This window comes from Caretta caretta, chromosome 5, assembly GCF_965140235.1.
Source record: "Caretta caretta isolate rCarCar2 chromosome 5, rCarCar1.hap1, whole genome shotgun sequence".
Lineage (NCBI taxonomy): Eukaryota > Metazoa > Chordata > Testudines > Cheloniidae > Caretta > Caretta caretta.
This window is the reverse complement of record NC_134210.1, coordinates 43145923-43158437: the sequence shown is the minus strand read 5'-3', so window position 1 is coordinate 43158437 and position 12515 is coordinate 43145923. Positions and strand designations below refer to the sequence as shown.

General features: G+C 40.3%; 1 protein-coding gene across 1 annotated transcript in view; it reads left to right on the top strand.

Annotated features, from left to right (window-relative positions):
- The window catches only part of LOC125637176 (interleukin-6 receptor subunit beta-like), a 59761-nt gene that overhangs the window by 20649 nt on the left and 26597 nt on the right, over nucleotides 1–12515 (top strand). Inside the window, 7 exon segments of the mRNA XM_048851365.2 lie at nucleotides 329–465; nucleotides 2984–3125; nucleotides 3283–3365; nucleotides 7164–7374; nucleotides 9726–9884; nucleotides 10921–11043; nucleotides 11689–11841. Coding sequence (XP_048707322.1) covers nucleotides 329–465; nucleotides 2984–3125; nucleotides 3283–3365; nucleotides 7164–7374; nucleotides 9726–9884; nucleotides 10921–11043; nucleotides 11689–11841 — 1008 coding nt within the window.

Here is a 12515-nt window from a genome sequence, read left to right as displayed (position 1 = left end):
AACAGCATTATTGCTGGTACTGTCAACATTCTAATTTGAGGATTGTGCCACTCATGCTGACTTTGAATGGTATCTGATAACACAAATTCTCATTGAAATCAACTGGACTACCTGCAGAGAAAGATCTGACTCTCACTGAGTAAATGTGGCAGACCTGGGCCTTTGTCTCATACTGCAAAATTTCACTAATGAATTCTTTCTCCATTTTGAAGATTGAAAATTGACATTTAGTACTGAACAAACAGAAGGGAGAAAAAAATGTATTTATCATTGGTTTCCTCCTGTGTGTGTGTGTATGTGTTTACGGCTTCTGCATTGTTCATTTTAGAGAAGTGTGCTATACACTCCATACGTGCTCACCAGTTATCAAACAGATTAATAATTAAGTGGGATACACCAAAAAAGTCTATGCAATATGAACTGCAATATAAAGAAGCACGTCCAACAGCCTCACAATGGATATTGGTGAGTAAATGAAGATTGATATCAATTTAAAAGCTTCAGCTGAAATATTACTGGTTCTACGATACACAGCACTGTTCGTTAACACAGCACTCCTGTTAACCACCATTTAAGTTCTGTTAAGATGTTCCAGGCAGTGGGACAGATCCTGAGCTAGTGTCAATCAGAATAGATCTGTTGACATAAATGAAGCCATGGTGAATTACATCAAGTGAGCCTCTGACCATACATTGGTTTCAGAATAGCAGCCGTGTTAGTCTGTATCCGCAAAAAGAACAGGAGTACTTGTGGCACCTTAGAGACTAACAAATGTATTAGAGCATAAGCTTTCATGGGCTACAGAATGGCTAATTTCAGCTTGACAAAAAAGTGCCAAATGTTGCACCCTCTGCTCATGCTTAACCCCCACCTCTTACACACACATTACATTTTTAAGCTGGTGCTCAACGAATCAGATACACAAGGCATTTTCAGTGCTAATGCAAAAGCTAGCTTAGCATTTTGAGCATTCACAACTCTTATTAAAAATCAATCTCAGTTGCACAAGTGGCTTGAGGGTTTTGAATGTATTATCTCACCTCTTCCATGTGCCTCAGCTTCAACTCCAAAGAAAGTGGAAAGCCTCTAAATCTTTCCATGATTCTGTATTTTCCCCCAGATCAACTTTATTAATAGAAATATGTTACAGGACAAAATATTGTCTCCTAAAAATGCTTCTGCTCACTGTCTTAGCACTAGAGCAAGAGCTAGCCACCTAATTGCTTTTATTCATAATTATCACAAATATTTTCATGGCAATAAAAACTTATATGGAGAGTAGTAAGGAGACTTTAGGCCCAAATTTTCAAAAGTGCATCTCTGCCAACTATGTACATTGCCTGTGTGATCACTGTAATTGTGCAAGCTACTATTAACTCCATACACAAATTAGCATTGAGGCACTAAGTATGTGCATACAGTTTTGAAAATTTTTGAGCCCAATGTGCATTTCTAATATTTCATTTTACCTCAATTTCTTGCTCTTTTGAGCTCCTAAATGAAGCCCCAACTCAGTAAAGCTCCTAAGCTTGTGTTTAAATCCATCCCTGGTCACAAAAGTACTTAAGCTTATGCTTCACTTTCAGTACATGCTTCAGTCCTACTGAAGTCAATGGGACATAAGCACAAGCTTAACTTTAAACATGCGCTTAAGTGCCCTTCTTGACTCAGGATACTTTTCTGTAATGGGACTGAGTGTCTAATGGCTTTGTTAGGGCCCAATCCCTCAAAGTGCTTAGGTATGTAAGTCCCAGACTTATGCTCCACTGCAATCCACAAAACTCCCACCAAACCCCCTAGGTGTCTACACTCACTCAAGTACCCTAGGTGCTCTCTGACTCTGAGCATACACAATGCTACCTCACTCACAGTGTCTGAATGCCCATCTCCTGCCTATGCCCCAGACCGATCTGCAAACCGGGGGAAGATAGGTGCTCCTCCTACGTCATGCACAGGGCCCAATCCAATAGGCATGCTCAGAGGCTGCCTACTGGATCAGGTCCTATTCAATATCTGGCATCCTGTTGGAGCTGGGAAACTGGACCCTGGGACTTCCCAGGTCGATGACCTCACCACTGAACTATACAGTCATTCAGTCTCTCTCTCTCTCTCTCTCTGGCCCAGTGATTGTTCCACTGTGAATAAATACTTAAGTAGTCATTGGGCCAGAAAGAGAGAGAATGAATGTTTCTGTAATTTAGAGTCCAGTCCTCCTGTTCCAGTCACTAGTTAGTTATACACAGTAGAACACTTTCACCAGAAGAAAGTAGGAAGCACTGTGTCAGAATATCCCATAGCTCAGTGGGTAGAGCACTTTTCTGAGAGATGGGAGAACCCTGTTCAAATTCTCTCCCCCACTCAGGCAGAGGGGAAAATGGAACTCACATCCCAGGTGAGTGATCTAACCATTGGACACTACCGCCTCCAGCCATTTTGTGAGGAACAAGTCAGGCTCCTAAATCTGTCCCAAAACAAATGACTTAGACACCTAAGCCACCTGACTCCAGAAGAGGAGTTCCTGTTTATGGATTACTGGCAGAGATAGGGGTCTCCCTGCAGCCTCAGAGAGAGAGATGGTGCTTAGGACACTGCCCTCTTGATGGCATCTCCTATTGGATAGCGTAGGCGGTTCCCTGCCTTGTGTGCTGGCTTTTGGCTTGCATTCTAAGGCACCTCTCTTCCCCATTTGTTATACAGGGAGCCCAGGTGCCTAACTCAGGCTTTTGTGGATCACAGTGTTGTTCCTGTGATTTTCTAAGTGCCTAAAAGTTAGGTGCAATGATGTTTAGCATTGCAATACCTACTTCCCTTTGTGGCTCTGGGCCTTAGTGTGTCATGTGTATTGGTGAATACCCTTAACTTCCATTGAAATTGAAGAACAGGGCCCTTAGAAAGGAGAGCAATGATTACAGAGTATAACATTATTAAAAGGGAACTTTAGTTTAATGATGCCAAATATTGTTTAAAATTTGTTTGTTGGCAGGTGCCCACAGCAAACGATGCTGTCAATGTGACTGTCTCCAATTTAAACAGCACATCTTCATATGTTATTCAGCTCAGATGCATACCCAGCGAGGATCACCACTGTGTTTGTGTTTGGAGTAAAGAGATTTTAGTACCTCATAGTAAGTGGCATTTCATTTGGTTGTTCTGGTTTTTCTGGTTGTTCTGGTGATTGATATAAATAAATCAGTTGTTGCATAAAGTTATATAGTATTTATAGATTGGAAAATATTAAAATCAAATGATGAGATTGGGTTTCCCCATCCTTCTCTTCTCTAGAGCTGATTGACAAGCCAACAATTTCAGCTAATGAAACCATAGAAATCAATCCGGGAAGAATAAGTATTTTTCTTCAGTGGCAGGTAATGTATTTGTTGTTGTTATTATTATGGATATAGCAAAAAAGTTAATCATTTTGGGCAAAACAGGATTTTGTTCATTATATTGAAATGTCAGCAAATATTCTTATGCAAGCAAAACTATATTTGAGTATTGCAATGTTGTGCACCTTTGCAACAGCAATTCCTAGCACTATATATATAAATGTGTACGGACATGGTCTTAGAGAAGAGAGAGCAAAACCCCTTTGTAAACTTACAAAATGATTGATGCAGCAACATCTGAACTCTGAAGCTTGACCTAAATGAAGCATCTTTCCATTCTACACTAAGTATTTTTAGGAGCTGGATTCTCAAGTCTCTCTCTCACCATCACCCTAACACTTCATCTTGAAAGATTCCCTTAGGCAGAGACACCTGAGGCTGTAGAGCTAAAATACTCTCTTTGTCTTACATATTCATAAGCTGTCATCTTATTCTCGAATGGGACTAAAGCTTTTGAAAGAGCCCCACTCTAGGAATCTGAAAGCACCTTCCAAGTTTATTTATTCAAAAATCTAGATACAGCATAGGTTATGAGGCTCTTGCTGACAAAAAGAGTGCTCTATTCACCATGCAGAGTGCTGCATATTCACCACAAAGACATTAAAAGTTCAGAAGCTGAGATCTGGAAGTGTGCCTTCTTCCACAATGGACATCATGATCATCAATTGACTGACTACTGTACATCAGCCATTTTTGCTGAATTAATGATGTGAAGGTTTCCTGACAAAGTGAGCACATAAAAAATGTGAGGGCAGTAAATCCAACAACCTTGAGTTCACTGCCTGCGGGCTAGCAGGACATTTTGATGAGCAAGGAGCTATTATAGACTTCAAGGCTTGTGGTCTTCATGTAAAGACTATCTATCTAAAACCAGAGGGGAAAAGAGGGCTTCTAATTCTAGATCAAAGGGGGTTGCCATGAGTGAAGCCAAGAGTCCAAGTCAGAATCAACAAAGACACCCATATCTGTATGTGAAGGAATCTATCAAAAGGGACATTTTGCAACAATCTGCTTTAAAAAAAAAAAAAAAAAAAAACGAAACTTCTTAGGAAGTTACCCCTCTTACCAGCAGGTGATGAATCTAAACTAGAAATAAAATTGTTCCTTTTACAGTAATGTCTTAAATTGTACATACCAATTCCAATATCAAGTTGAAGGAAGAAATCATCTTTAGACTGAGAGCTTGAGTTAGATCTTATGTAATTGTTTCATCTGATCCCATCTTCTATAAAATTGAAGGCCTTTTGTGCACTTTAGTCCAATTCAAATCAAGAGGGATGCACTTAAGTGCATGCTTAAGTGCTTTCCTGACTTGGAGCCTAAATCACTTTAAAGATACACAATAGTATAAGAGTAGCTGGGATGCACGTCCGAGTCTTTAATACTTATAAAATGTTAAAGAAAAAAAAATGTAGACTCTCCTGCCACAGCTGTTTACACAGTATTGGAGCAGAGACCAGTTTGTGACACAAGACTGTAGTATCTAGTACTAGTGTCTGGATGCTTAAGATACATTTGCTTTGCTCAGTGCTCACCTTAGAATCCTAGAATATCGGGGTTGGAAGGAACCGCAGGAGGTCATCTAGTCCAACCCCCTGCTCAAAGCAGGGCCAATCCCCAACTAAATCACCCCTGCCAGGGCTTTGTCAAGCCTGACCTTAAAAACCTCTACAGAAGGAGATTCCACCACCTCCTTAGGTAACCCATTCCAGTGCTTCACCACCCTCCTAGTGAAAAAGTTTGTCCTAATATCCAACCTAAACCTCCCCTACTGCAACTTGAGACCATTACTCCTCGTTCTGTCATCTGCTACCACTGAGAACAGTCTAGATCCATCCTCTTTGAAATCCCCTTTGAGGTAGTTGAAAGCAGCTATCAAATCCCGCCTCATTCTTCTCTTCTGCAGACTAAACAATCCCAGTTCCCACAGCTTCTCCTTATAAGTCATGTGCTCCAGCCCCCTAATCATTTTTGTTACCCTCCGCTGGATGCTTTCCAGTTTTTCCACATCCTTCTTGTAGTGTGGGGCCCAAAACTGGACACAGTACTCCAGATGAGGCCTTACCAATTTCAAATAGAGGGGAATGATCACGTCCCTCGATCTGCTGGCAATGCCCCTACTTATACAGTCCAAAATGCTGTTAGCCTTCTTGGCAACAAGGGCATACTGTTGACTCATATCCAGCTTCTTGTCCACTGTCCACTTGTCCCTAGGTCCTTTTCTGCAGAACTGCTGCCTAGCCATTAGTCCCTAGTCTGTAGCAGTGCATGGGATTCTTCCGTCCTAAGTGCAGGACTCTGCACTTGTCCTTGTTGAACCTCATCAGATTTCTTTTGGCCCAATCCTTTAATTTGTCTAGGTCGCTCTGTCCTATCCTATCCCTACCACTCCTCCCAGTTTAGTGTCATGTGCAAACTTGCTGAGGGTGCAGTCCACGCCATCCTCCAGATCATTAATTGTTCTTTTGAGCATTGCTCTGCTCTGTTACCATACTAAACAAACTTAATATCAGTAGGTAAGGACACCATTCTGCTGTAGCAGTTTAATTACCAGTCCCCTCTTCCTCACAAGATAGTTCAAAATGCCCTGTAGAATCTAGGGGATTAAGATTTTCAAAGGCATACATGGCAGTTAAGCACCTAACTCTCACTGACTTTCAGGCTCCTAATAAATAGGGGCACATTCTGAGTGCAGCGTACAAAGTATTTAAGCTGCTTCATCCTCATTAGTGTTTACTGGATTTGCACAGGTAAGAACTCAATTCATCATCATCATCACTACTCCCATAACCGTATTGGTCATTGGGACACCACCACTGATGAGGAACCAACCAATTGCCTCCACCCCTGATGATTGTGTGTCAGTGCTTGAGTCTCTGCAAAGTCCATTCCTGTTCACTGTTTTACATTGTCAATCCATCTCTTCTTCTTCTCTTCCCCTCTACTGTCCCTTGGAGGATGATCTTGGATAGGCCAGATGATCTTGTTACATGGCCGTACCACTTCAGCTTGAGCTTCTTCATGGTCATCAGAAGGTCTTCATATGACCCAGCACATTGGGTGATGATATTGCAGACCTCTTCATTAGTGCCGTGTTCAAAGTACAAGATGCCCAGGATTTTATGGAAGTATCTCATCTCTACTACCTGTATTTTCCATTCAGGTTCTGCCGTAAGGGTCCATGTCTCACACATATACAGAAAAATGGAGATGACCAGTGCGTGCAGCACTTTCAGTTTGGATTCCAAAGAGATGTTCTTATTTCTCCAAATTGGCTTTAGCTTTCCCACTGCTGCTGCTGTCTGTGCAGTTCTTGCCAGAATTTCTGCCTTTGATCCTTCATCAGTGATCCCCCAAATACTTGAACTGTTTCACTGGCTCCAGTTCTTGTCCACTGACAGTGATATGTGAGCTGATCCCATCACATTTGTTTGTCATCAGCTTGGTTTTCTCTGCACTGGTTTCCATGCCATATTTTGTGGAACCCAGTTAAGCAAAGCATTTAAGCACAGGATTATGTGCTATATATTTAAATAATTTTAAGCAAATGCTTAAGTCCCAAGAACATGCTTAAGTGCTTTGTTAAATCATTTCTTAAATCTCCAATCACAGCACTAAATTTATCTCCTTTTAACAATCAATGTGAAAACACCAGGAAGATTTGTTTATACATAATTTCGTGTGTGTGTTTTGGCTTACAATTTTTTGTAACTGTTCTAATTTTATTAAGAAAGGGATTGATATTTGATTGTTCAGTAATAATCTTTTTTCTATTAGATAACACAAAGCAGGAATGTCATTGGATACTATATTAATATTGAAAGAATACCCAACAGTTGCAATGATCGATTCGAACGCATCAACGTAACGGAGAGAAGAGTGCATCTGAATCTCTCCATGGCTTATTATCGGTTTAATATTTCTGCCTATAATGAAGCAGGAGAATCTCCACAGATCACTTATGTTGTCCCAGATTTCACCGCAACAGGTACTTTATCCAGTTGGTGAAGAAACTACACACATATTCTTTTGTTGGCAATGTTGCCTTGTGATAGCAACAGTTTGGGGATGAAAAGGATCTTATTGTTCCTCTTTATTCTTTTCTTTAAACCCGCACCAGATTAAGGACTCATGTGAAAACTGGACAAAAAGAACAGTTTTATGGAGCTCTGTCAGAACACAACATGTTATCTCATGTGGTCACTATATGTCACTATCTATTGTGAAGATTAAAGTTATTCATATCAAATTAATGGCTGTAGGAGGTATTCAAACTGAATTCTGTGTGAGCTGACCCAAACCAAGAAATCTGAAAAATAAACTGGAAACCTGAGAGAACAGCTACATTTATATCAGCTAGGCCATTGGATTAACTAATTACTAGCAGACTAATTTTACTGTGCATTACAAACACGCTTTGTAGTATGAGGTGGTTATAGCTGCATATGACCTGCCAGGTGAATATTTACAATTAAAGGTCACAATGATCTACTGCTATTCCATTCTCTCTTTATCTTATGTTGTCTTCTGGCAAGTTGCATGAGGGCACAAATTTCCAACATGAAACTAATACGATGGTAAGAACAAAATTAAGAGAGGATGGCGAGGTCCTTCCAAAAATTAGAAGGCTTCTAAGAAATCCAGGAAATATAATTGCCATAGTACAATTTCCATGCTTTGCTAGACACTTGCTTGTATATCTGCATTCATAGTTAAAAATCAGTGTTCCCATGGGCTGGCACCAGTTGCTCATTTCTCCCATGGGACATGTATTGTTGTAAGGTAGGATTTCCTATGGCCTGATACTGTGAGTAACAATCCGCATCTGGGTACCGCTGACACTCTCCAGCTGATGTGTCTGCAGTTAATGTTTCATACCGTCTCCTATCCACCCACTGCCACTGAGGAATATAGTATCCACCCCTTCAATCTTTTTTGACTAATCCTACTGATAGTCAATGATTTACCGAGTCTGCTCACTTAAGCATCACGATTTTCCTTACACATTTATTTTCAACTCTAGCTGTAGTTTTATCCTTTGTTTTCCCTAATGTGCCTATGGTCTTGAACATCAATAAAAGCATTACTATGATGATATAGGCATTCAGTTTGTTTCTCATGACGTTTTCAGAGATCAAGTTTTCCTCAGCTAGTTTTGTCACTCTTTAATTCTTCCTTATAGCCACTCTCTACTGTTTTTCAAATAGAGAGCTCCATTTCATCTTCTGTCAGCCACTGACTTATAAGTTGCCCGTCTTCCTTCTTAGTCTTGCCAATTTTGATTATTAATAGATGACACGATCTAGTGTTGGTTGGGAATTTTTAGATGAAATGGTTTTTTTCAGTCAGAAAACACTGATTTGTCAAAACCAAGACTTTTAGCAGAAATGTATCAATTCAAATGAAGCTTTTGTTTGGAAAGTTTCTCAGGCCCTGGATGGAATTTCTAGGAAAAACCAGGGAAGGAGAGACAGATACTCAGGTTCAAATCCCCGCTCTGCCTAATTTGGAGCAGGGCCTTGAACATGGGGATCCCACATCCCAGGTGAGAGTGTCCTAACCACCAGAACTTTGGGTATTCTGGGGTGGAGGAGCCCAACTCTTTCCTGTTGGAGCGATTCCAATTTGTATAGATAATTAAATATTAATTGGATGAGAGAGAGAGACTGACTCTAGCCTGGTGTTTAGAACACTCACTTGGAACCACCAGTCCCTGCTCCCTCTAACTTGGAACCACCAGTCCCTGCTCCCTCTAACTTGGTGCCCTAATTACCAAGCTAGAGTCGTCTCTGTCTGGTTTTTCACAGAGTTTCAAAACTTCTCTGGTTCTCCCAGACACAAAACTAAATGCTAAAACCCCAGCTTTTCTTGTGAAATGGAATTCTCATTTTCTACCCAGCCCTACTATTGTCAGACTTTACATAAGGAAGAATACCACAAAAACATCTTATTTCCCTGAATCTGAAGCCCAGCATGACTGTCTCCCCCAGTCAGAAACGTTTCACATAGCAGCACTACATATGACTTTCCTGGGGGGAGGACTCCAGTTGAGTAAGGTGAGGTGCTCCCCCTTCCCAAGGTTTGAATGTTCTCTTCCCCCTTTGTAGTAAAGGCCATGTCCAGAAATCAAATGTGGATCTTCACTAAGGCAGTGCAAAGCACTAGACTAGCTTGAAACTTTTTTATAAACTACATTGTTACTAGTGATCAGAGTTCATTAAGCCTTACTACCCACATAGTCGCTATGACTTGTCACAGGATGCTGACTTCACAGTGAAATTTTTTAAAAATATTTGCTTTCCTATGCATTGATCTATAAAGTATTTTGTTTTGCCCCAGTTTTGCCTGGACAAATCACTGCCATACCACAGGAAAACAACACTGTTGTCACCTGGACTCCAGAATATATTCCAAAGTGTTTTGTGGTTGATTGGGGCACTGGTAAAGAAGATATGCACATGAAAATAATAACGAAGCCCATGGGAAATTTCACACTAGGTAACAATTCAACTTTTTTTCATGGATTGTCCAATTATTTTATGGGAAACATGCCTCTTTCTTTCGCTTGCAGTTTTAAAAACCATGAGACAGCCAAAGATCCTTCCTCACACCTCTACTCTTCTTTGTTCTGTGTATATGGGGGAGGGGGAGGGGAATTGAAGTACATGGGAGTTTTAGTCCTCTCTGGGAAGCCTACTGGTCGTGGTCAGTGAAGAAATGCAGCTATAAAAACAGACTGTTTGTGCTATCCCCCTCCCCCAAATCCAGGATAGAGGCTTATATGCTGCAGCATAACAAGGGTGACAACATTTTGCCCTCCCAGGTAAACTTCACTTACATGACAGACAGCTGTGTCACAGGCTGCCCAGTAGATGACATTTCATCCCTTTCCCCTGAACTTGTCCTTGTAAAGTCGCAACAACAAAACAAATCTTGTTATGCAGCATATCTGAGTTATGTGCAAAGAGCTTCTGTTCAGGAAGATTTTACAGGACTTGCATTCTGCATATTGATTGAGATCATACAAGTGACTGGCAAAGAGCAATCAGGATTAATGTCAATGTACATTGGAGACATTTGATCTGAGGATCACAATTGAAATGTTATCAATAATTCATCCACTATTTTAATGGATCCTCTTTTTATGTGTGCAACCCCTGGTTGCATCCAGTTTAAGTTCCCAGACAGGGGAAAAAAAAAAAATCCATGCTTGAGCCAAGAGACCTTGAGCTTTCCTGCTTTCCACCCTGTAGCTCCATCTGTGCAACAAAGGCAGACTAGAAACCAATTTGGCATATTTTACAAAAAACATTGTATATTAATATTTGTCATTTTAATTATAAAAAAAATCCAATGTACGGGTTGTATGAGGATGGTCTAGGAAGCTACCTGGAAAACGTGTACATTTGGACTCTTAACATGAAGACCTAAAATTTGTTAGACTATATTTGGGGAGTTATACAAAAAATCTGAAAGTTCCCTCCTCTTACTTATCTGTTCAGCAAATACTGATTCCAACGTGATTGTTTTCCAGACCATTTACAACCATATAAATTGTACAAAATAATGGTGCATGCATCTGACATATGTGAATGTGAAAGTTTCATGAGACATGAGAGGACATTTGGAGTGACCCACTTCTACTCAGTTCAAGGAGGTATTTCCTAGAAAATCTTCATTCCCCCCCTTGCCCCGTTTGTTCCCTTCCACTTTTTCTCCTATTTCTCCACCATCAGTAATAAGGGAGCTCCACCACAACGTCTTTGATGGGATGACCTAACATAACACTTATATCCACTCAGTCATGCCCCTAACTCTAAGCTGTGATGTGCTGGCTTTGTGTATGAGTGAATATGAAGTTGCTTGCTAGTGACAGGTCCAGAGATATGATGAAGTAACTATTACTATTCATAGCAGAGATGTTAAGGCAATGGAGCAGGGGTTTTGTCCCTTCTTGCAGCGTGTGATTGTGGCCAGATTCTGCTACCCTTACCCACATTGACTAGCACCTTCCTAGGTGAGTAGCCATTCATGCCAATGTGACTATGGTGAGTAAGGGTATCCTTAGAAATTGTATCTGTAGCAGATGGATGATATGTCTCTACCTTCTTTGGTATTGTTTAAGCAGGACTTTTTCCCTTCTCTGCCATTAGTTATCTGTGTGTCAGTCTGCAAACTGGGGAGATGCTTCCCATTCAGCGGTCAATTTCTATGTATGGATTAGCATGCTGCACATTGGATTATAGGCAATAGTTATCTGTATGATTTGAGTTATTTATTTTTAAATGACCTGATGCTTAAGTTCCTAGGACAGGTCCAGCTACTGTGAAAATTTCAAATATCATGAAGCATTCTGCTATTGTGAAATGGACTGAAGTACCTGCAGAAGACTGTTTGGGCTTCCTCCAGGGATACAGAATCAACTACACAGACACAATGAAGAATCTCTCTCTGGGTAGGTCACTATGTCACATTATCATAAAAGACAAGAGCAACATTTCACACATAGAGCAGTAGCAATCAGACATAATCATTGCCTACAAATTACAAGTGTTGAGCTACTTAATGCCTTTACATATAACTTTATCCACCTTTGATTTCAGTGGAAGTTGAATCTGTCACTAGATCAACTGCCAGTGAACATTTTAATATTCTAACTAGTTTAGACTATCCAGAGACTTCTAATGATTACAGGGTATGCTCTCAGTTTATTATGAAATGTATCTTTAAAGATTTAGCATCAGCATCACCACAGGAGGCCAAAATTCAGATCAATTTAGGCCATGAAAGAAACACTCAACATATTTTCAATTCAGAAAAGTGTTCAAAGGTTCACAGAATTACCCTCCAGTTCAATACAATTTGTTTTAATTTACAAGTGACTAAGTTGCTGTTAAAGCTTCAGCCATTTTCATGACAGTAAAACCCACCAGGCTAAGATGCTTAAAACTCCTGCTGCTAAAAATATAGTAGCCATTTCTATTAAACACTGAAAGGAAGGATATGCTATCAGCATGTTTACCACTTAGCTTAAGGTATTGTGACAATTCACACTATTTCTGTGTTGCATTATGACTCAGCTCAGCTAGTTCCTGAAGATCTCTACTGTGGGTCAAAGATAAGCAGCAA